This window comes from Anolis carolinensis, chromosome 5 (assembly GCF_035594765.1).
Source record: "Anolis carolinensis isolate JA03-04 chromosome 5, rAnoCar3.1.pri, whole genome shotgun sequence".
Taxonomy (NCBI): Eukaryota; Metazoa; Chordata; class Lepidosauria; order Squamata; family Dactyloidae; genus Anolis; species Anolis carolinensis.
The window spans coordinates 34,471,498-34,497,757 of NC_085845.1; the positions used below are offsets into that span (position 1 = coordinate 34,471,498).

The following is a 26,260-nucleotide window of genomic DNA, read 5'->3' on the forward strand; positions in this document are numbered from 1 at the left end:
TTCACATGGCATTACAAGAAAGAACTGTAATGAGTCTGCAAATCTCTACTTCTGTTCCCAAAGGGAAATTTATGTATTTTATTTGCACAACAGTAAATTATGATTTCATGTTACAATGACAGAAAATGGCTGGGTAATCAATTTTAAAAAATGAATCGTATAATATTCTGCAGAAATAGTAATATATTCTGCTGGGCTTTCTGCCCTGATTTCTATATATAATATAAGCTTATCTTAAAAAAAAAAAAACTTGGAACCAGCATGAAAGCTCACACTCTTAGCCTCAGAAGACCCCATGATAGGGTCACCTTTGGGTCCCCATAACTGAGAAACAACTTGGAGGCACACAACAACAAATTCTAGAAGTTCAGGGCAGGAAACATGAAATATAGACACATATACACCACATTTATTCCCACACAAATGAAAGCTGTGCTCTAGGTATTTGAACTTAAAAATTGTCACTACAAAGTATTGTACACATACAGGAAACAGAATAATTGCTCTGTCAAATATATAATTACAAATGGGGTGTGGGGATATAGGTTAGTCATACATACTCATGAGAAAAAGAGCCAAAAGCAAAAATAGCATGACACATTTATAACTATTTCATATAATGTACACTTACTTCTGGTTTGTTTTTGCACTTAATTGATTTTTTATCAGTTTTACCACCTTTTTTAAAATGTTGGTGATGTCAGTGGCAATACTACTTCATCAAAACCAAATGCTATACAGACTACACAACGCTCATATTTAAGTCAACTTGATTTGTCTTCACTGAATATGAACCAGAAGCTGCAACTTTGATCACATCTGAATTCATATTGGGAAACCACAAATTTAATTCGAGATTAACAAAATCAAACGTTGGCTATTAATGTGTGTTTAGGGTAGCACATCCCATTTACAATAATATAAATGTCTTTTGTAATTTCCGTTATATGGTATACATTTTTGAAATGGTATTATAACATAAACTGATTATTTAAAACCATCGGCTGACTTGTGATGGTTTTAAATAATGGTTTTAATGTGAAGATAAGTGATTTTAGTGTTTATGTATATTTTATGCTCTGGCATTGAATGTTTGCTGTATATATGTTGTGCTGCGCCCTGAGTCCCCTTTGGGGTGAAAAGGGTGGAACAGAAATGTTTTAAATAAATAAATACATTCACGCTTGTAATACTAGTCATTCTACCATGGAATAAAAAGGTTGAGTTGTCATAATCATGGTTGTCCACTCACCTCCAAGAGAATGTCTGATGTTTTCTTGTCCTCCTTATCTGAATCCATCTGTTCAGAAGAGACTACAGTGTTGTGTTTGCTGAAGGCCTTTAAATCATACAACAGGAAATAAATCACATAAGGGAGAATTTGTCTAAGAGAAGAAGCACCCTAGTAAGAGCTGGACACCTGAAACTTTACTGCTAATGTAGCCAGCCCTTTCTCCATGTAGGCTCTAGAAGTTGATGGGACTTGTATTTGAATCATTCATCCAAGGGGCTTCCCAGAATGTGCCAATTATATGGCTGTGTGAGTAACATGAAAATCTAACAGCCAGCAAGATGTGGTATGTAAACTGCTATTTCCCTGTTATCAACCAGTTTCTCCTGGGAGGGGAAGCGGTACAGACAAGAAAAAGAAGGGTAAACTTTTCCCCCACCACCCCAGCCACTGTTCACAATTTCCTTTTGGATTCCATCCCCTGCCGCTTTTTCCTGGCATGAACGCTGAACTTTTCTGACAGGAGTGTTTACACATACTGTACATTTTACATGACTGTGAAACAAGTGAGTCATGCTTCATATAGAATGAGAATGCTCGTAAAAACAAAGGGGAAGAGAATGTCTAGCCTGGGGAACAGTGTGTACCATTTACAACTTGGAAAATTTTGTCCCAACAAAAGTTGGAACGTAACTAGTAGAGATTATGCATCTTACAATTATTTGCTGAAAGGTTCCTAACACAGCAAATGGGTCCACAAGAAAAGAAACTGAAATGTGAGCTTGTGTACAGGCCTAAATGCTGTTTTCTCAATGAAAGCACACATTGTCAATAATTAGCTTTTCATAAATGACTGCCCAGAGTATAAAAAGGAAGAAGGGGGAGGGAAAAATTTAGCAGCATGTTTAAGATGAACACATTTTTATTTTCTCACAAGCTATTGTGGAGACAATACAGAGATATGTTTATGTGCACAAAAGCTCATGAAAGTGAAAATGAGTTAGCTTTCAAAATGCAGCTGCATTTTTATTTATTGATTTTCCTCCTTCTTCCTTCTTCCTTCTAATGAGACTTCCTTCTGCAGCTACTTGTGTGTCCAGTGTGAGAAGCTTTGACGAAATAACCACACAATACATGTGAACACTGGAATATCAAAGGCCCAACTTTTATTGGTTTCAGTTGATAGTAGAGTTGCCAACTGTAATGGGTCCTGTATCTTTTCATTGACCAGTCTGAGGGGCCTAATACTCTGGACCTTTGGCTGTAGACCTTGGGATGACATCGGAAGAAGCAGTTGAATCCTGTAACCATTGTCACCTGGGTAGCGCTGTGGAGGCAGTCAGCTAGCCACTGATCCAAACCACCTCAACCCACCCCTGAGTTCCCTATAGGAACCAACTGATGCCATGCAACTTACCAAAAGGGGACAGAACCTGCAAATCCAGATCCAGGGATTGTGCCAACCACCCCCAAAATTGTGGCAGATATATTAATCATAGCCAAGGGCCAACACCAGGAAAAAGAGTGTGTGAGCAGGTCATAAGTTAGAAGTCAACTAGTATCTTATCCCTGGTTCAATGTCATTGATTACTTTTCCACTTGTAAGATACTTCACTTCGGCAGAAAAAATGGAATGCAAAGATACAGAATGGGGGATGCCTGGCTAGACAGCAGTACATGTGAAAAAGATCTTGGAGTCCTTGTGGACAACAAGCTGAACATGAGCCAGCAATGTGATGCGGCTGCTAAGAAAGCCAATGGGATTTTGGCCTGCATCAATAGCATCTAGATCCAGGGAAGTCATGCTACCCCTCTATTCTGCCTTGGTCAGACCACACCTGGAATACTGTGTCCAATTCTGGGCACCACAGTTGAAGGGAGATGTTGACAAGCTGGAAAGCGTCCAGAGGAGGGCAACTAAAATGATCAAAGATCTGGAGAACAAGCCCTATGAGAAGCGGCTTAAAGAACTGGGTATGTTTAGCCTGCAGAAGAGAAGGCTAAGAGGAGACATGATAGCCATGTACAAATATGTGAGGCGAAGTCATAGGGAGGAGGGAGCAAGCTTGTTTTCTGCTGCCCTGCAGACTAGGACGTGGAACAATGGCTTCAAACTACAGGAAAGGACCTGAAAATCAGGAAGAACTTCCTCACTGTGAGAGCTGTTTGGCAGTGGAAATCTCTGCCTAAGAGTGTGGTGGAGGCACCTTCTTTGGCTCCTTCTTTGGAGGCTTTTAAGCAGAGGCTGGATGGCCATCTGTCGGGGGTGCTTTGAATGCAATTTCCTGCTTCTTGGCAGGGGGTTGGACTGGATGGCCCATGAGGTCTCTTCCAACTCTTCTATGATTCTATGATTCTTTGATTCTAACAGAACTCAGCAATAAATTGTGTTTAGTACACCACACACACACACACACACACACACACACACACACACACACACTAGCTTAGGTACCCCGCAATTCCCAGGTTAGGTAATTTGTTATGCCATTTCTTAGAGGAAAAAGTCTTTGCTTTTGTTTTTTATGAATGCTCTCATCAGAAAATGCATAAGGATGTGAGTGAACTAAAATTCCCAATATCATAGGTCAATTCCTCGCAAACCCTGCCCGTATTAAAAGTGGACCATGTGCACCATGTTTGGTCCAGATCTATCATCAGTTGGGTTCACAGTCTGCTTTGACTGTGGGTCAATCCTCCCCCACATCCCACCAATATTCAAAGTTGGGCATTTGTGCCACATTTGATCTGGATCTATTGTTGGTTGGATTCACAAAGTGGTCCTGGATTATGGGTGTCTTGTAGGGACAATGGATTGTCCTCCAAATAATTATATTGTCCTTAGTCAGGCATGGAAAACCACTGGGTGATCTTGGACAAATCACAATCTCATATTCTCAGAGGAAAGCAATGGCAAATCTCTTTGGACAAATATAGCCAAGAAACCCTTATGATGGGTTTTCTTTTGGGTCGCCATTAATTGGAATGAACATAAAGACACATAATAACAACAACAACAACAACAACAACAACAACAACAACAAACAATAATTCTAAAATCTTCTTTTTATTCAAAAAGCTGAAGGAGAAGGCACCTTAATAACATATAGGGACAAATCAGAGAATTTGTGATGTCCCAGTTGAAATGCCTGGCCACTGCTTTAGCTTCCGGGTGTGAATTGCAAGCTTATATAAACCCTCTTTATCAAGTGCAGTATATTGTGAAATGTATATTTGTATTTATGTGAATGTGTGAATGAAAAACCTACACATATATCCACACTTAGAATTGAAATATATATATACACTTAAATTTTCAACTAAAGCTATAGTGTAGACTTGAGGCCCTACTGAATTCAGTGAATAAGCAATAATAGATAATGGCTCCTATCTCATTATCTCTAGCAGACTATAAGTATTTTAGGAATTCCCATCAAATCTACATTTATCCCCACTCCCCCAGGAGAAAGCAATGAAGCAAGAATGTGAAATGATACATTCACCATTACTGTATATGATAGTATAACTGGAGGGTTGTTGTTAAGTTACACTGTGCTGATAGAATAGTGACACAGTAAAATATTTCACTCAAGGGAAATATGCCAAGAATGATAGAGAGATGAAAGATAATGAAACAGCCCCATACTATATCTGCCAAGTCATGATGGGAAGTCCACTTCAGAAAACAGAGCTGCAAAACTGGCCATCTGAGGATTTTTTTTTTTTTACGTAGTGTAAAGCAAAATGAAATGACATTCTGATACTGGCAATAGAGGAGTATTAAAAATTCCAGACCACAATATCACACAGTAATGATATCCCATAGCCTGGCCCTTCATTGATGGTAGACTGAGAGTTATATAACAAAAATCGCATGGATCAAGTAGATCCATTTAATCAAATACAGAATGGTTAAGCTTACGTAAATGCTATTGATCGGTCTACTCTAGTTAGGAAAAGTAACTGGATTTATACTAAAATTGGTTTTGAACTTTATATTGTAGTCAATTAGGAAAAATAATTGGGTTACAAGGTTTTCTTACAGGTTCTCATACCATGTTTCCCCGAAAATAAGACAGCATCTTATATTAATTTTTGCTCCCAAAGATATGCTAGGACTTATTTTCAGGGGATATCTTATTTTTCCATGAAGAAGAATTCACATTTATTGTTGAACAAAAAATGAACATTTATTATATACTGTACAGTAGTTGTCATCACAAACCAGCATAACCAGACAAACTGTGAATCCTATCAAGAATTTCTTGTTACTACCATTAATTCCATGTACAACTGGTATGTACATTTACCAATCCTGCATGCTCTGGTGTTCTGTTTGGCAGGTGCTGGGCATGCTACCAAACAAAACCTTTGCTAGGTCTTACTTTCGGGGGATGTCTTATATTTAGCAATTCAGCAAAACTTTTACTAGGTCTTATTTTTCGGGGATGTCTTATTTTCAGGGAAACAGGGTAGTAGTAGTATGCTCATATAGTATTAGCAGCATCATTGTTTGCATAGTATGCCATTGTCATTGCTGCTAATACTATTAATACTATGCAAACAATGCTGCTGCTAATACTACTATGATCATACTACTACAATGAGAACCTGTAAGAAAACCTGTAGTGTGGTGGAGTATACTTGTTCTCTGTTCCAGCCAGTCAGCCATGACCACGTCTTGGATATTATATTTTATTGTCCTTCTCACTTTGTTTTGTAACCTTCCCGAAACATCAGTCAACATCCCATAATCACTGGGCATGCTTTCTTTGCTATATTTTGGAGGTGTTCACTTTTTAAGTGTATAATTCTAGTGACCTCTGGTTTCCTTAGGTCTCTCTCTTGTGCCATTTGGATCACAGAAGAGACATATTTTGATGCATTTCCAAACTCTGAACCATAAATGGTAAAGCTTCCAAGCTCTAACCCAAGCCCTATATCATTTTGTAAGATGAGTACAAGCCCAGCCTCAAATTCCAGAGAATATTATGCATTTCAAACTCCAATATTGTCAACCCTCTTTATGACTTTTGTCAAAGCATGAGGGAAAATGTAACATCAAGATAAAGCAATGGATTCAACTCAAGTTTACAATGACAATTTTTCTTGTTTTGATTTGGGCCTCTTTCTTTAAGTGGAAAAAAAATGAGGAATGCCAACACTGGCAGAGTCTACAAGTGTCCTAAAGGAAAATTTCCATATAGGGGTGTTGTGTGGTGTCCAGGCTATATGGCTGTGTTCTAGCAGCATTTTCTCTTGAAGTTTTGCATGCATCTGTGGCTGGCATCTTCAGAGGATCTTCTGCTAGAACACTGCTGCTAGAACAACAGCCATATGGCTTGGAAACAACACAACAACCCAGTGATTCCGTCCGTGAAAACCTTCTGCAATACAATCTCTGTATAGCGTAACATAATGGCAAAGGACAATCTTCTCCTTTAAGTTTGCAGAATCAGTAACCCAGGAAGACATTTCTACCCTATCACCAAACAGCCATATAGAAGTATTTATTGAAATTATGTTAAAATTCACACGGGAATCAGTAAGGTAAAGAAAGCAGGGAGGGAAAGGGAAATCAAGAAAAAACTGGTTGCTGGGGTAAATGGGATTTTTTAAAAAAAATCCAAGTAGTTGTTTTCTTCTCTCTCAAACTGAAGACGTGGAGAAGAAGGGGAAGGTATAATTTAAAAAGGCATTTCCAGCTTCATTATCTAATGATTTTAGAGTGGAGAGTTTTAAATGGCAGTTTAACACACATATTTAATTTTTCCCCTGTTTCACCAGATTAGGACTGATAATGATGCTAATTCTCTCCTTGAGGTCATACACGGAGATTCAAATAAGGATAATTAAAATAACTTCAAGGAAGGACAACAACAGTCCAACATGAAAAATTAATACAGATGCAATTACTGGTGCATGAAGCAGATGTTCACAGTTCTCACACCAGTTCACAGTCATGTGGTATCTCTTAAGGCTAGTTTTATTTTCTCTGTGAAGATCTCCTGCTTTGTATAAAAAAGGAGAAGGAAGCAGAGGGAATTTGTTTACATAATAAATCCCCAAAACAGTCTTACAAGAATCTTTCAGTTACAAGATGTCAGTTTACAGGATGTCATTTGAATTCCTTGCTTCAGAAAGTGTAAACAGTCTAGAAAGGCATCCAGGCCCACTCTGCTCCCACATGGAGAAGATGCATGCACTACAAGGTCCGAGAAGATGAAACACAAGGAGGAGCAAGGCAAGGCACCACATCCAGAGCTCAGTAAAGTTACTTTTCCCCACAGTACACTCGGAATCCTTCAATCAACATGCCTATACTACTATACTACATGGAAGCAGTAGTACCAAAAATTAACTTTCTGGCCACATCTTTACAACAAGCTATAAATAGTAGCCTCCTTTCTAAAGGGAACTGAAGACAATTTGATATACCTTTATTTTGTCCTACATTTGTGTTATAAGACATTCACTTACATCTATCAATCTCTTTCTTTCCAGCTAGCTCCTACTTATGCAGACCTAACTATTTACAGATTTAATTAAAATACTCTGTTGAGGAACTCTAGGTCCTATAGATGACTTCTGGTGGATGTTGAGGATACAGTCACATTGGAAGACCTATAAATGCCAAGGGAGAGCATCTCTCTAGCATTATCTAGGTTAGTGGTTCTCAGCCTGTGGGTCTCTAGATGTTTTGGCCTTCAACTTCCAGAAATCATAACAGCTGATAAAGTGGCTGGGATTTCTGGGAGTTGTAGGCCAAAACACCTGGGAACTCACAGGTTGAGAACCACTGCTCTAGGTCCTCAAGTGCAGTTCTGTTGTCAACTCCTGGCAGAAGGTGACCACAGGGGCATTTGGGAGAACCTTGGCATTGCTAGAGAAGTGTCCTCTCATGTAAAATATGTAATTTTTTATTCAGACCTTTTGGGGAGTTCTAGGCCCCAAATCCCAGTGAATGTGAAGTGGTGACTGTTTCTATTCATATCCTGAACAATAGATTTTGTTCCTTTGTTTCTAAGCTAAGTAGTTTTTATTTCCTTATATCTGAAGTGGCAATATTTAGAATGCCAAAAATGTGTATGAACTATGGAACTATTTTCCCAATGATTTTTCTCTACTGGATTATCCACTTTCTTTTCCTTTTACATTTACAAAAATACACATTAATTAAAAACACATTGATTAAAAATGTAAAGATTTTAACTATACATTTCCTCACTCCTAACCCCTGTTGCTTTTTTCATCACTGGGGGCTGAACATGACAAACTCTTCAGCCCTTTCAGGGATTTTAAAAAAGATTTAACAGGCACGTGCCAGAATGAGTAACTTTTACTATAAAAGGATGGTTTTCATGACATAGTTCATTTCCTGAAAGTGACATAGAAGAAAGTGAAAGGAATAATTTGGGTCCTGTGCTTTTCAGAAAAAGAAAACAAATCAATTATCCAGTCCTATTGACATCACCCTGGAAAAAAGTGAAGGACCTTCAATTACAACTCCAGACCTCTGAACACAGTGGTTCCTCATGAGGAACTGCTTCGATGCTGAGATACCAGCTTGTCTCTTGCACTGTCATACAAAGTAATACTGTCGCATGCAAGCACTTTCCATAACATTAAGAAGCAATTGCAAAGAGCACTGGAGTATTTCCACCATTTAAGGGGTAATGGAAGTTTTGCATAACTATTCAAGACAAATCCTGTAGGTATTACAGATTGACAAAGTACAAAGGAAGCAATTGCTTACAGTCAAGGCACAGGAACAACTCTCCAGCTTCTTACAGGACTCCAAAGCACTGTTTTTTCCAATCAGAATCTGGATTTCATTGTCGAGCTCCACACTGTCACACCTAATAGAAAAGGATAATAGGTTATCTTTTAGAACAAAAAAAAACTATGCTGGTTTTACAGGAATATGGCATTCTAAATCCAAAATGACCTCGGATTTGCTCCAGTATGTACAGTTTTTCCCCATAACTTACTTATGGGGAGGCCCTTCTCTCACTCCCACCACCCTCACAGTCACGGTTGGTGGGGACGAGAGAGAGGGGCTTCTCCGTCGTGGCCCCCCGGCTTTGGAACTCTCTACCTAGAGAGATCAGGCAGGCCCCTACCCTCCTCTCCTTCCGGAAGAGCTTAAAAACCTGGCTCTTCCAAAAGGCCTTCGATGTTTAGTTGTTGCTGGATTGATCTATCTGTCCATTCCATAATAGTCTGGAACATGGCCACACAGCCCAAAAGACATACAACAACCCTGTGATCCCAGCCATGAAAGCCTTCGACAACATATTATTATTATTATTATTATTATTATTATTATTATTATTATTATTATTGTATTGTTGTTGTTGTTGTTGTTGTTAACTTAATAATTTGTCAGTGCATCTTGTATTTGTGAAATAACTGTTTGTGGTGCAATATTTTATTGTGTGTTTTTTAAAATAATCACTCCAAAAATACATTAAAACAGCTAGAATAATCAAAAAACATGTTTTTCTCCATCTCAGCCATGTGCATTCAATGTATTAATTTAATCCATTATGTTTTCTTAATGTTATTGGGAATGGAGGTGGAGGATTTTACATATTCTGCATCTATATTTTTTGCTGGGTCAAACTGCAAAGATGTCCCACTTGTCAGGTAAATGATGAGCTTTGTAAGATGCCAAATGTAAAAAGCCATGTTCAAAAAGAACATTAAAAAGTACAAGAAGTCATTCTAAAAAATTGGCTGCCAAACACATGCAGTATCAAATACTTTCAAAGCTTTGGTTTTACCATGCAAAATATTTTTCATTTCAATGCAAATATTTTTGCATGTGTTCAAAATAATGAAACACAGTATATGTAAATGTGATCAGAATACAATTTTGGCGAGGGAGCATTGGAGAACTATATTTCCCCTCCAACTTCAAATGTTCGGATGTTTGCACAGATTTGCAGGCAAGCTCTTCACTTGGATAAGAACCCACTTTCATATGTGCAAACTGATTTCCTACAAATCATTTAAGGAAGAGCTTCATAAGGAAGCAATTAGGGTTGCTATTTACCATACCATATTGCAAAATTCAGCCTCCAGAAAGCAATATATGCCCACGAGCAAGAGCATGGGGGCACCCACACTATGAGTCAGGACAGGGAATTCAGAAAACAGGCAAGTCCTCCTTTTCCTCCTCAAAAAGGGATTACATTCCTTCTTTTGAAATACAGGTCCAGTGAGTCAGATGAGGTTAATATAAGTGACATTTTTAAAGCATGTCCTTATGCTTACAAGAATATCAGCTTAAAAAAACTAACATGGTTCCAGAAAAATAACAAATTACACAGGCTAAACTCCACATTGACTGCTTGTTAGATATTTCAAAAAAAAACTTATTTTGTGCTGTCAACAAATTCCCACAAATGTGTGTGAAGGAATATCCTTAATATGCATCTGTGGTCTGTGGTTTGTTTGTATCATCACCATCCAGGCCTCCAGCTGATTCCAGGATTTCCTATGTAATTATCTTCACAGCTAAACCAGTTTCTAAATACCACTTTGAAACTGTATTAAAATATCAGTGTAAATGGGGTCCAACTCATTATTTCTCAATAGATAGTGGTATTGGGATCTTTGGGAAAGAAAGAACTATAACACCATACTGGCCAAGCAGTCAGCTTGAGAGGCTTACTAGCTTACTACAGGAGCAGAAAAGAGATGGAGATGAGAGAGTTGTAGACTATCTAGTGTTTTTCCATATCTCTAACCTGGGTGCATGAATGAGTGGGGTACATATAGAGATATTAATAATAATAATAATAATAATAATAATAATAATACACTTTATTTATATTCCGCCCTTCTCCCCTAGGGGAATCAGAGTGGATTGCAGCATTTACATACATAGGCAAACAGTCAATGCCTTTACAATCACATGAGAAACACAAACAAAGGCAAGGCTTCTCCTTTTATTCCGACTTCTGGAGGTGGTGCTCATCTCTGGCTCTGGGAGGTGCTTTTCTCCATTTTCAAGCCAAGAAGCCTGCGTGGTCACCTCCTGGTCATGTGGCCAGCAAGATTGCTTGGAGTGTCTCTTTGCCTTTTCCTGCTGAAGCAGTACCTATTTATCTACTCACATTTGCATCTTTTCGAACGGCTAGGTTGGCAGGAATTAGGGCGAACAGACAGGAGATTATTATTATTATTATTATTATTATTATTATTATTATTATTATTATTTATTCATTTCGAGCCCACTTTTCTCCTGTGGGTGGGATTCAAAGCAGGGTACAACATATAAAATTCATACAATTACAGTACATTGACTACAATACATAATCAGTTAAAACATCATATCCCGATATAAAAACCCAATTAATATATGAAATAAAACAATTTTAAAACTTACAGCAAGCACCATTTAAAAATATCCATAACCTCCAGCCACTGAAATTATTTGTCAAATATTATCAAATTATTTATCCGACTGGCAGTGCCTATTATCATTTGCCTGGGAAAGCCCGGCTCCACAGAAAGGTTTTAATTTGTGAACAAAAGGCCAGTAAGGAGGGGGCCAATCGTGCCTCATTAGGGAGGCAGTTCCAAAGCTGTGAGGCCACTACCGAAAAGGCCCTCTCTCTCGTTCCCACCAAATGCGCCTGCGATGATGGTGGGACCGAGAGAAGTACCTCTTCTGGGATCTCAGGGCTCGGGTGGATTGGTAGAAGGAGATACAGTCTCATGTGCCAGCAGAACTGAGACTTGAAGGTTGGGTTGCCGGTTCGAATCCAACCTGGAGAGAGAGAAAATGAGCTCCCTCTGTCAGCTCCAGCTCAGTGTGGGGACAGGAGAGAAGCCTCCCACACGGGTGGTGAAAACATCAAAACATTCAGGCATCCCCTGGGCAACGTCCTTGCAGACGGCCAATTCTCTCACACCAGAAGTGATTTGCAGTTTCTCAAGTCGCTCCTGACACAGAAATTTTTTTTAGAAAGCTTTGTAAATCTTTCATTTCACAGATGAAAGCTGGGAGACATGGCCAAACAACACCAGAATCTGGTCCAGATGGATGAAAGTATTAAAGAGGAACAACACACAAGCCAAGAGGCTACAATTGTTTACTTTTAAATGCATCTTACTGGGAAGGACAAGGTGTTGATCCCTCCTCTCATCTTCTTTCGTTGAGTTAATGGAGTATAAACTAGCATAGACATTTGAACCCAATTTGCAGTATCTAAAGCCAATGGAGGGAAGTAGGAGGGGAGAGGGAAACAGGGACACTTTAAAAATAGCTGAAAATGCTATTAATCACAACTGCTGTGATTTCCCCCCAGTGCTTGTGCTTGTTGGATTAATTTTTTTCTTTCATTTCATGGACGTTGTTCAGGGACCAGCAGCAGATGGCACAAGGAAAAGTCTTTGTCTATGGGGATAAAGGATGTTTACAAAATACAGCAAATAAATAAGTAAATAAATAAACGAAATGACTCAGCAATGCTGATGAATTTGTCTTATTTTGTTTTAATGGGTTTTAACTGGGAATTTTTAAAATACTGTTTATATTTAATCCTGTTTTAATGTTTGCATATTTGTATATTTTAAATGGTTATGCTGGTGCTTTTATGTTAAGCTACTTTGAGTCCCCTTCGGGGGAGATAAAGCGGGGTATAAATAAATATAGGTAAAGGTAAAGGTTTTCCCCTGACGTTAAGTTCAGTCATGTCTGACTCTGGGGGTTGGTGCTCATCTCAATTTCTAAGCCGAAGAGCCAGCGTTGTCCATAGACACCTCCAAGGTCATGTGGCCAGCATGACTGCATGGAGCGCCGTTACCTTCCCGCCGGAGCGGTACCTATTGATCTACTCACATTGGCAAGTTTTCGAACTGCTAGGTTAGCAGAAGCTGGAGCTAATAGCAGGCACTCACTCCGTTCCCAGGATTTGAACCTGCAATCTTTCGGTCTGCAAGTTCAGCAGCTCAGTGCTTTAACACACTTCGCCACCGGGGCTCCTTATAAATAAATATAATAAATATAATAAATACAGCATATATAATCAGGTTTAGAGACATAGGACGCCCATGAATGTGAAAAAACCTCATTTTTTTAAAGAACACCTCTCTAGGACTTTCTTGATCTTTCAGTATGACTCAATGGTCATCTTATGGCATATTTTACCATAGAGTTGCATGAAAGGACTGTGAGTATCCTATAGAAAACGTTTTAATCAAATTGAGGAATAATCAGATCTTCAAAAGTCAAAGCCACAAATGTGGAGGATAGTAATCCTGCTGACTGGGGGGATTTTGAGAGCTGTGTTTACTTTACTCTATATGACTGTTGTTATACCACTTTTCTAATACATGTGTCAAGCAAAAGTAATCAATTTGGTCTTGATATCAGCATTTGGAGCCCCCGGTGACACAGCGGATTAAACCGATGAACTGCTGAATTTGCTGACCGAAAGACTGACAGTTCAAATCTGGGGAATAGGGTGAGCTACCACTGTTAGCCCCAGCTTCTGCCAACCTAGCAGTTCTAAAACATGCAAATGTGAGTAGATCAATAGGTACTGATCCAGTGGAAAGGTAACGGTGCTCCATGCAGTCATGCCAGCCACATGATCTTGGGGGCATCTATGGACAACACCAACTCTTCGGCTTAGAAATCCCCGGGGCCGGACACGACTTGACTTCATGTCAAGGGTAAACCTTTACCTTTACTTATCAGCATTTAAGTTTAGTGAGACTTTCATAGTAATGTAGGAGTCTGTGTTATACTGAATCAGACCAATCCTCTTAGCTTTGAATGGCAGAAGCTCTCAAGCGTATCAGGCAGGATTTAGAGCGGATCCTAATAATGTGCAACAGCACCTGGGGAGCCAAAGAACCTTTCATTTGTATCTGAATGGCTAATTTAAAACAGCCTTGAAAAAAGATCTCAAAGAAGCTTGTGAAATCCACTAGGAGTGTCAATTCTATTTACTTTTCATCTGATGACTTGATACAACAGCTGTAACCCAGGAAAACCATATCACACCTTGTAAAGGATCTACTTATGTAACAACTTTTCAGACCAGGAAATGTTCCTTTTTTTCTTCAGATAATATTCTAAGAAATTTCCATTAGCACTTATAAATGTAAAATACTTCCTTTAACTTTATTCGGTGTCACAACTTCAGATAGTCCAGAATGGTTTGAACAGCTCTCATCTTTCAGAACGACAGTATTATCTAGAGGGTGCAACTCTGGGGGTTAGAAGGCTGTACTGGTATCCCCACAGGTGTCGCAATTGGGCAGGGTGGGCGGGTAAAGACATTGCTCCAATACCAAGATTCATATAGGTATAAGTACAACTTCTCTGAGCAAAACCTGGTAAGGAAGTCATGTGATAAGTTTGCCTTAGAATCACCGTAAGTCAGAAACAACTCAAAGGCACAAATGACAATAATAGCCACTATATTGATAAAAAGCACCCGCAGGAAGATTGTATCATGCATGGCATGTTTCTCTCACAAAAGCAGTCCCATTAGCAGAGAGGAAAATAAATACACTGGAGAGAGATGCCTCACAACATATTGGATTAATGGAAGATCTAGCCTAACACTGCTGCCCTCACTTACTGGCGGCAGCTCAATCCTCCTAGCTCAGTGTTTCTCAACCTGGGAGCTGGGACACCTGGGGGTGGGTTGTGAGGGGGTGTCAGAGGGTTGCCAAAGACCACCAGAAAACACATATTAATTCACAGTGCTCTCCGGAGGTAGGTGAACTACATCTCCCCTAAATCACTGTGAATTCCTCCCAAATCCCTCCAATATTTTATGTTGGTAATGGGAGTTCTGTGTGAGAAGTTTGGCCCAATTCTATCATTGGTGGGGTTCAAGGGGCTCTTCAATTGTAGGTGCACAATAAATCCCAGCAACTACAACTCCCAAATGTCAAGGTCTATTTACCCCAAACTCCACCAGTATTCACATTTGCGCATATTGAGCATTCTTGCCAAGCTTGATCCAGATACATCATTGTTTGAGTCCACAGTGCTCTCTGGATGTAGGTGAACTACAACTCCAAAACTCAAGATCAAGGCCCACCAAACCATTTCAATATTTTCTGTTAGTCATGGGAGTTCTGTGTGCCAAGTTTGGTCCAATTCCATCATTGGTGGAGTTCGGAATGCTCTTTGATTGTAGGTTAACTATAAACCCCAACATCTACAAGTCCCAAATGACAAAATCAACCCCCCCCCCCCAAAAGTCACCAGTATTCAAATTTGGGCATATCGGGTATTTATGCCAAATTTGATCCAGTGAATGAAAATACATCCTGCATATCAGATATTTACATTACGATTCATAAGAAAAATTATGAAGTTATGAAGTAGCAACAAAAATAATTTTATGGTTGGCGGTCACCACAACATGAGGAACTGTATCAAGGGGTCGCGGCATTAGGAAGGTTGAGAACCACTATCCTAGATAATTCTTTTATCCAGTAGAGAAACTGGAGAATCAACTGGTGACAGCCACACAAAACATACTATCTAAGGAGCTACAGTTGTCTACACTAGAGTTTCTAAACTATTTGATGAAGAGAACTGGTAATTATGTCTTCTCAACTCCCAATTATGCAATGGTACTTTGCGTCTGTTACAACTGTTTCTCTCCCCCCCCCCCCCCACCCACCCACCCATGTAAACTTTCCAGGAAATGTTGGCCAGCAGCTGACCCATGCAGGCAGCTTCATGTGTGGATCAGCATGTCTGATTGTCAAACTCAGACCTCTTCTATACATTTGCATTTCTTCCTATAGAGAAGCACATTCCCTAACAGGTAACAGGCAACATGCTGCAATAAACTGATTTATTTGCAGCATGAAGCTGTATCTTCATCAGGAATTTCCCTCTTCTTTACTGAAATACGGTATATATTTTAAAATAGTAACTCCATAGTGCCACTCTAAGGGAATTTGGCCTTTGAAAGGTCCTATATTATTAGCTTGCCATTTTTCATCCAACAGGATTTCTTTTCTTTTAACAGCTGTGTGACAAAATAAATGAATGCTAGCAATTTCTTCCATTGAGGAACACCTGTAGAGTTTGTGTGTATTATGCAGTTGTTGAAATCACATGAGCTCTGACTGGAGCCCCTTCTCCACTGCCATATAAAATCCAGATTATCTGCATTGAACTGGATTATGTGGCAGTGTAGACTCATATAATCCAATTCAAAGTAGATGATGTGAATTATCTGCCTTGATAATCTGTATTATATGGCAGTGTAGATGGGGCCTTGCATGACAAGGATATGGGTGGTGGGAACAAAATTACACAATATTGTCTGCTTTATTAAAAACAGCAACAAGAGACACAACACATCTTTTCTTTCTAGCAGCCCAATCTCTTGGAGAGCAATCAATCCTAAAAAATAAATCATATGGCATTTAGGGTTGCCCTAAGTGTAAAACAACTTGACAGAACACAACTATCCCAATTAATCATTAATTATACCTTACTTGGAAAGTGGGGTGCTAAAAACCTATTTGTTACCCCAAGAGACTTAGGTCCCTTTCACACAGCTGTATAAAATCCACACTGAACTGGATTATATGGTAGTGTGGATTCAGATAATCCAGTTCAAAGCAGATATGGTGAATTATCTGCCTTGATATTCTGGGTTATATAGCTGTGTGGAAGGGCCCTTAGCCTATCTAATTTTGGCCCCTTGTTACTCAAAAGTGTTGAAAGCCTGGTCTAACCCTTTGTTCATAAACAGATGAAGATCTTTTTTAAAAAAACTACTGTATTATTCCACTTTGAAGAGAAGCCACGATATGTCAGGTATACCATACCATAGTGATAATAAAAGTAGGTTTGATATATCGAAGCATGCAATGTAAACGACAAAGGGGAAAATCAGTGCCACTTTTGTAACCTTGTTTTAACAAAACATCTGCTTGTCACCCCATAAATATCCCTATGCTTCTGTTCCCCTCATGAAAAAGGAATGAAGTTTTTAAAGAACAGTTAATAGCCAACAGCTGTTGGGCTGTGAAATGACACAAGTGGAAAAACACAGTGCTCTTAATAGGGATGGAAGCAATTGTTTCTTAATAGATCTTGCTTAGATTTCAAAAAATAAAAACTCGAATACTTGTTCCTTATGCAAAGAAAGCCTTTATCAATATATATCCAATTGATCAATTACAAATGCATTTATAATATGCTCCATTAAGATTTAAAAATAAGCAAGTAAATAACTTTAATATCCATGTGAATTGCCTTGAATCCCATGCTGTGAGAAGGTGGGATATTGTGTGTGTGTGTGTGTGTGTGTGTGTGTGTGTGTGTGTGTGTGTGATGTTTGCAATGGTATTCAGATTCTTTGCAAGGTACAGTTAGTAACCAGCAATCTCATGAAAACCTTCAATTTATTTTTCAAAATATATGTAACTTATATTTTGTCACATTCAGGGGTTTCTTGTTTTATTTATTTATTTGCTATCTATCCCAATAGTGCAATGGGTTAAACCGCTGAGCTGGGGAACTTGCTGACCAAAAGGTCGGCGGTTCGAATCAGGGGAGAGGGTGAGCTCCAGCTTATGCCAACCTAGCAGTTAGAAAACATGCAAATGTGAGAAAATCAGTAGGTGCCGCTCCAGCAGGAAGGTAACAGCGCTCCATGCAGTCCACATGACCTTGGAGGCATCTGCGGACAACGCCAGCTCTTCAGCTTAGAAATGGAGATGAGCACCGACCCACAGAATCGGACATGACTAGATTTAATGTCAGGGGAAAACCTTTACTAAACACAGGTGGAATAACGTCAATTTCATTACAATTTCATAATACAAACAGCCTATTATTCACATAATTTTCTTAACATTACCGATTTTGCGTTTATCTTCCACAGGTGTCTAACACTATTACTCCCCTTAAAGTGAATCATTCCATTGATTCAAATGAGGTTACTCATACGTTTCCTTTATTCTAAGTGCTCCATCCCAGATGAATGGCAAACATACATTAGGTGATCACACCAGCCAAAGCAGAACAGAGATTATCATTTTCCTATTGCATCACCACATGGTCTTATCAGACAAGATCCAGTGGACAATTATGCAAATATAGTTGCACTTCAGCATAACCAGCCAGATATTGGGCAGTACAGCCATCCATTCTCCCATTACCTGGAAATCAATCCAAGTCCTGGTACACCATTAAAGACCATTATTATTATCTACATTTTGCTCTTTTCCCAGTTTGGAACTCAAATCAGATTGCAACAGATTTTTAAAAGATAGTCAACAGTTCACAAAATGGGAGCGCCTGTAATAAGATGGACTTCACGGGTCTTGACCAATCAATTCTGAGCAAGATACTTCATTTGTGCAACATCAGAGAAAGTGCAACTGGGGCCCCTTCTACACTGCCATAAAATCCAGATTGTGAGACTACATTGCCATGTCATCCAGTTCAAATCAAATAATCTGGATTTCATATGGCTGTGTAGAAGTGGCCTGATCAACCTATCCCTTATATAAATGAAGAGAGAGAAAAACAGATGCAAAGAAAGAGGAAATGACTATTTTATTATATTTTAAATAAGCAAATCCGGAATGGTATCTAAGTATGCCTAATCTTTGAAATTACAGTACTACAGAGTGAATTACTGCTTGAGTCATAGAATCGTGGAGTTGAGAAGGGCATCATGGGCTACCTAGGCAAACCATCTACTCCGTGTAGCCTCTCCAGCTAAAACATCTCCAACAGGTAACTATCCAACTTCTTTTTGAACCCCTCCTCCTCAAATCCTCATTTACTGGGCAGCAACTGATTAGTCAAGTTCTATTGAACAGGATACTGTTTTTACCACCTCTCATGGGAAAATCCCTTTCATAATTCTCACTTGTGCTGGAAATCACATAGGAGGGATTGGGATGGGACTGCTTCCTGGTGGAAAGGGGAACAGATCCCAGTCTATTACAGCAGCTGCTTCCTGGCAAATGGAGACTGAGGGACTTTCAGAATCCCTATATAGCTCTTAAAGTAGAGGCCACATAGGGATTATGAGTACAAAACAAATCAAAGTGCCGGTACATAACTGTAAGTTATGCATTCATAATTGCTAAATAGGATTCCAGCCACAATACCCTATTGTTTTACTATCTTATTTAATGTATTGTTAGCTATCTCTAATTTTATTATGTTTTAAATGATGATATGCATGATGATTTCAGCAGCCAGTGTGAAGAAGCCCTTTCATTCTGCTTGGCTGCATATGGACTGAATCTTTTGTCCACTTTAATGTGGGCATATGGTGTTTCTCCTAGTAGCTGAACTTAGTTGGCGTTCCTTCCTAGGAAACATACATTGCACCTGATTGCAGAACACCTTGGAAGTCAATATAAATAAAGTAAAGCCAGAAGGAAATGATTATTAGAGAATATTTATCCTTTTAAAAAATGATTCACTATACTTAAGTCCTTACTTATGTGTCTTGCCTCTGGCACTAATTTCACACAGTTTCTCTAATGTCTGAGTACAATGCATATCAGTAAAGTACAGTACTTCAATTTGTATAAATATTGCAAAATCTTTACCCAAAAAGGAAAAGAGAAAATGTCAGCTCTGAACAGTTATTACCTTTCTGAATCTGAGAGATAACTGGAAGACACTTCTTGGAACTTCTTCCGACAACCTTCAAAACTTGTTTTAAGTTGGCGTTGTTCATTCTAATTAAAAAGAGTGAAAGGAAATTGGCATTAATGTTAGGCATATTTTTCTCAGGACTGTATAATCATTGGAAGTATTTTCCATGCAATCATTATCTTTAATCAAGATGAAACTACTTTTTAAATGAATTGACATTTAGTTAAACATTCAAAGATGTTTAAAATGGAAAAATATTATTTTTACTTGTGTTGTTCCTGTTTACATATTTTTGCCTGCATCCAAATTCATTGTTCATCACAAAAAACTGCTCGCAAATGCATATTTGAAAAAGGATTACTTCAATTGGTCTTAAATAGGGAGCACGATGCTGTTCCTATTCTAATATAACCACAAACTATAGTTACAAAAGAAATCCTTTATAGAGAGCACAATTGATTCATTGCATATGTACTAACAGCTGTACGGAAAGTGAGGACAGGATCTTTCCGGCAACAATTGTACATATCTTCTAATTAGAAGCATACAATCAAATTGTTCACTGTGAAGCTCATGTTAGCATATCTTGTAATGATTTATTTAAACTGTTGTTTTATATCATTAGATATCGTAAGCCCTGAGATCCCTATGACTATTCTCACTCATTCCAAAGGCAAGAAAGTCCCAGATTTAGTTCCTGTTCTTTTCATTCATCTCAGAATACATTCTGTCAGATCTGAGAGGATAAGAGACTTACACAATAGCAGCTTTCCAGATCAATTTTGTTTAACCCAGTTTAAAATTGCAAAGAACAGGAACAAAATTTGAGTGTCTATAGTTAATCTGATTGCACTTGAAATAGCGAGGGAAAATACTTTTGGGGATGAGTAGGGAAGGAAAAAGGGCTTTTGGGGGCAAGTGGCCAAGGGAAAAAGGCTTTGGACAGTGACAGAGATTAGGAAAATAGACTTTTGGGGGCAAGGAGAGGGGGAGGATCAGGAAAGAAGATAGTAAGCTTGGCGGGGAAGAAAAAAGCACAGAGATGCTTGTTATGCTTTGTGGAACCCCAAGGGCTCCACGGAACACATTTTGAGAACCAACACAAAATCTTGTGGCAACTTAAAGGACAAAGAAATGTATGAGGTATTTTCATTATAATCATTATCATCACCATTAATGCAGTTTAGCACTGTAGAATTAATGCAATGTGACACCATTTTAACTCCTATGGCTCAATACTATGAAATCATTGTGCTTGCAGTTTTACACAATTTTTAGCCTGCTCTGACAGAGTTCTGATGCCTTATCAAACTATAAACCCCTGAAACTATAGCACTGAGCCATGGCAGTTAAAGTGGAGACAAACTGCATTAATTCTACAGAGTAGATGCATATTAAGATGCAGAAGTTCCTCTTTCCAATTTTGCTGTCATCTCCCTGCTATTAGATAATCCACTATCTCTTGGCCTCAACTATTATTTTCACATTATTACCAAGAGATAATAATACCAGCATATATTTATAGTTGTTAATAAGAATAACTAAGATAATATCTGAAGCTTTTGGAATAGCAAAAATGCAATGATGTATTGCTTAATATCACAGTTCCACCTAGCTGTTAAAAGTAACCTGGCGTCAAGTAATCCCAAAATACTCCTACAGGTAAATTAAATAGGGACCAGATTTTAGGAACGTTTCAGGTGTACAAAGGCTTAAAATCGGGTCAGTTTGGGGGTTTTTTTTTGCTGACTTTTGTGTGTGTATGTGAAATAATCAAAAAGTAATATTAGGCAATTTTCATCCTAGAAAATTTCGAAATTATATTATTTACCCAATAATTATTTCTCAACAAAAATTGTTTAAAAGTACATACCTCCTAAGGATCTCTACTAAGAATAAATGAAAATAGCAATCCTAACAGATTAAAATTCGCAATATACAGTGGTCCCTCGCTACTTGGCGGTTCACTTGGCAGATTCGCTATTTCGCGGTTTTTCAAAAAACACTAAAAGACTATTATAAATCATAAAATTTACAGCCTAAGGAAGGGAGGAAGGAGAAGCCAAAGGGAGAGAAAAGGAGCCCACGTGGCAACGGGATGAGAAGGAGGCGATTTATGAACACATGATTGGTTGATAAAGACTTAAAATAGTGTATAACAACTAAAATAATATATAAGTATTAAAATAAATATAGTGTCCCTACTTTGTGGATTTTCACATATTGCGGCTGGTCCTGGAACCTAACCCCAGCGATAAGTGAGGGAACACTGTACAGGCAGAAGTATTCAGAATTAAGTTAATTGAAACCTGGGGGATCAATTCATTCAAACCAAGTCCTGAGAATCATGCAGTCTGCAAAATGTTAAGCTGCCTCACCACTGATTCTGCTGGCTAGGGCTCCAGAGGCCTCCAGTCCCACTACATATTCATAACTCCTTCCCTGATTTAAAGTATTCTGTGGTATTTTTTAAAATGTTGTGTTGAATCAGCTAAAGCTAACTTATCTTCCTAAAATGGAGCAATTTTCTTTTGACTCCCAGCACTAATATCTAGTGCATATCTTATGATGCAGTTTCAAGCATGCTTTTCCTGTTAGTGTCAGTAGGAATTAACTTCCAAGGGCAACTGAGAGAACCACCTTGGTAGCTGTTCCCAGGCTATGAAATTCCATCCAAGGGAATTTTGGTTGGGCCGCTCTCTGCTTTCTTTTCTTGGGCTAAGACCTGCTCATTCGAACAGGGCTACAGCCTTTAACTAGTTGGGACAGGAGGATGTTTGATGAATTGTGGATCTGTAATATAAGTTTTGTGTGTTTTTTATTTATTTATTTTAATTATTATTTCATTGGATAGTTAGTTTCATGCTTTTAAAATGTTTATGTTGTTTTGTTTTAGTTATCCTTACATTGTAATTTGCTTTGGCCCCAATATTACTAGAAAGGCAGGCTCTAAATCATATAAATAAAATACATAACAAATATTAGACACTGATATGGGCTTGAACTTCTGATTTAAACCCATAGGTTACAATGTGCTCAAGGGCCAATTTGATGCAGTGCAGTAGTTTTAAAGGGGCGTTTGTGGGTGCATCTACACCAGTGGTTCTCAACCTGTGGGTTCCCAGGTGTTTTCGCCTACAACTCCCAGAAATCCCAGCCAGTTTACCACCTGCTAGGATTTCTGGGAGTTGAAGGCCAAAACATCTTGGAACCTACAGGTTGAGAACCACTGATCTACACTGTAGAACAGTGGTTCTCAACCTGGGGTCCCCAGATGTTTTTGGCCTTACAACTCCCAGAAATCCCACCCAGTTTACCAGTTGTCAGGATTTCTGAGAGTTGAAGGCTAAAAATATCTGGGGACCCCAGGCTGAGAACCACTGCTGCAGAATGAATGCAGTTTGACATCCCGTTTAACTACCATGGCTCAATCCTATGGAATCCTGAGATCTGTGGTTTGGTGAGGCACCAGCAAGGCTAAAGATCTTGCAAAACTATAGCTCCCATTAGTCTATACAGTGGTTCCCAAACATTGGTCCTCCAGGTATTTTGGACTTTAGCTTCCACAATTCCCAACAGCTGGTAAGATGGCTGGGATTTCTGGGAGTTGAAGTCCAAAATAACTGGAGAACCAAAGGTTGGGAACGACTGGTCAATAACATTGAGCCATGGTAGTTATAGTGGTGTCAAACTACATTAATTTCGATCTCTTTTTAGAGACAAAAATTGTTGTTGTTGTTATAATTATTGTCATTATCATTGTGTGAGAGGTCAGGTCAGCCATGGAAACTCTCAGCACAAGATGAAGACAATGGCAAATCTCTGAATAAATCTTGCCCAGAAAATCCTGAGAAAAGGTTGCCATACATTGGAGTCAACTTGAAAACATTTTATTTGACTATTGTCCATGTGTTTAAGACCATCTTTATCTTAAATTTTTATTCAGCTTTTAAAACATTCTGCAGCTTTTGAAATGCTGCATCGACTAATGCTTCTTTTGACCTCAGATCTGCAACAGAAAATACAGAATTCAGGAACTGATCTGGCAAATGAGACCCCTTCCACACAGCTGATTAAAATCCCACATTTTCTGCTTTGAACTGGAATGCATGGCAATGTGGACTCAGATAACACAGTTGAAAGCAGATATTCTGGGATTTTCTGCCTTGATATTCTGGGTTATATGGCTGTGTGGAAGGGCCCTGAGAAAGACGCAGGCATAATACAATGACAACGTTATAAGGATGTAGCAATTCTCAGAAACAGATGTGTAAGGTGGGATCATATTAGAATAGTTCCACAACATGAGGTTTTCAGATTAAAATACGCTAGTTGTTTTTTAAAAAATGCATATCAAATGCTTAAATAAGAATAATTATTATTTTGTATTAATTATTAAGTATAAAAGGTTTGGAGTTGTTTTGTGAGTCCAAGCACACCTAAGACAAAAGAAGAAATGATCTACTCACCATAGTTTAGATGCCTGTCAGTGCTGCTAGATACCATAACCACAGCCTTAATCACCGAACAATATGATTTGAACAGATACATATATCTCTCAAAAGGTCACGTTGAGGGAAATCCCTTCTACCATATCCACAGATGAAAGACTGCTTAATCATATTGCACAAAAGCACAGCCTACAGATTTTAAATCGAAAGTACTCAAGATGAAAGCGCATAGAAAGGATTCCCTCTCATTGTTTAACCATTGTATGTGAAACAGAAGCAAAACATTACTCCTCGTCAACTGGAAGGAAATCCGTGGGAGAAGCACATACACATCCTCTGCAGTGGAAAAATATTGCATTGACACACACATAGCATTCCAAAAATGGTACAAAACCCAAATATCAACCTTGAAATGGCATCATTTACAGTAAAGTTTTAAACGTCAGAGTCATTTCATGGAATGCATAAAATGTTGGGTTTCATCTGATTAGTGATTTTGCTAAATGCTCTTTACTATCTATTTACGTAGCTATTTCAACACACATGATCATTGTTGACAAAAAATATCAATAAAAGGTTAGGGACAGCAACCATTACATGGTTTTCTTTTTTTAGCTTTACAAGAAATGATGGGGCTCTTCGTGATAAAAGTCCAGCCATGTTAGAGGCAAAGATTTATAATAGGCCATGCTTAGAGCTACTTTGCTAGGGATAGAGAAGGGTCAGATATATTGAGGTGGGAAGAACGCTGTGGTTTATTAAACATCATAAACCACACATAGATCAAGCATTTCACTCTTAGCAGTATGGCTATGTGTCCTGCTCTAAAGAGACCCTAAAGGAATGTTAATGATGAGCTCAACAATACTTTTGGATTACACATCCCAGAATCTTCAGTTAGCTTCGCCAATAGTTAAACTGGCAGAAGGATTTTGAGAGCTATATTCCAAAAAAGTAACTTCTCCATATTTTGTGTCAAATTATACTCCTCTAAAGGTTGTCTAGACTAAATCCTTTTCACACTACAGAACTATAGAGTAAATTTAACTGCTGTGGTTATATATCATGAAAACCTGGGATGGGCAGTTTAGGGACAGACAGGGCAGTTCTAAACAGATCATCTAATGTGGTTTGAAGTCATCTCAAAGTTCGGGTGTCCGCAAAACGTAAACCCCTAATGGTATTGGCTTTAGCCTATTAAGTGCTGGCTTTAGCCTATAAAGCCCTAAATGGTTCCAGCCCAGCTTACCTGTCCGAACGTATCTCCCAGTATGAGCCACTTCGGAGATTAAGATAGTCTATGGAGGCCCTGCTTTCGGTCCCACATTGTGATGACTCATGGGCCTTGTAGTCCTGTTCCTAGTACTATTGTGGCAGATGAAGATGAAAACATGGGGTTTTCGCCGGTTCAACAAGAACTGGAGTCTCTTCACCTGCAGGATGTTGATGTTTGCCCACAAGAATTCAGCCAAACAGGCCTTGGGCAGAACTCCCCTCCGTTTCCCAGGAAGGAAATTTATTCTAGAGAAAGGGGAGTCAGGGAAGCTAATCGGAGAAGTCTAAGAATCGCTGCCAAACAAATGGCTGATTAGGTCTGTTTCCCTTGGGAAATTCTAAGGAGTCATGCATCTGGACAGAGTTGGGTTTCGCTTCTCGTTCTCTAGGGAAAGAGTTCTGTTGGCGGGAAAACGAGACCCAATATAGGTGTTTGGCGCGAGGGATTCTTTGCGGAGTCAATTGATCAGCTTGAGGAGAGAGATCGTGTGTGGACTTCGTAATCCCAGTTCCTTGCTTCCCGGATCAAGCTTCAAGCCTTGCCCTGCCTCACGGTTTTACCATGGACTCTGTTTCATGCTTCATGTTTGCCTTGTCTCCAGTCACGGATCTAGCCAAGAATCAAGTTTATTTCCAGCCTTGTTGTCAAGCTTCATTGGACTCTAAGACTCT

At 38.8% G+C, this 26,260-nt stretch overlaps 1 protein-coding gene across 1 annotated transcript in view; it reads right to left on the reverse strand.

The window, feature by feature from the left end:
- tnip3 (TNFAIP3 interacting protein 3) overlaps positions 1-25,141 on the reverse strand; it is a 45,867-nt gene extending 20,726 nt beyond the window's left edge. Inside the window, exons 1-4 of the mRNA XM_008112062.3 lie at positions 24,332-25,141; positions 19,857-19,945; positions 8,988-9,090; positions 1,253-1,339 (exon numbers count right to left, since the gene is read on the reverse strand). Of these exons, the coding sequence (XP_008110269.1) occupies positions 1,253-1,339; positions 8,988-9,090; positions 19,857-19,945; positions 24,332-24,334 (282 nt within the window). The 5' untranslated portion in view covers positions 24,335-25,141. The remainder of the gene's footprint in view (positions 1-1,252; positions 1,340-8,987; positions 9,091-19,856; positions 19,946-24,331) is intronic.
- Between the last annotated feature and the right edge of the window lie 1,119 nt (positions 25,142-26,260).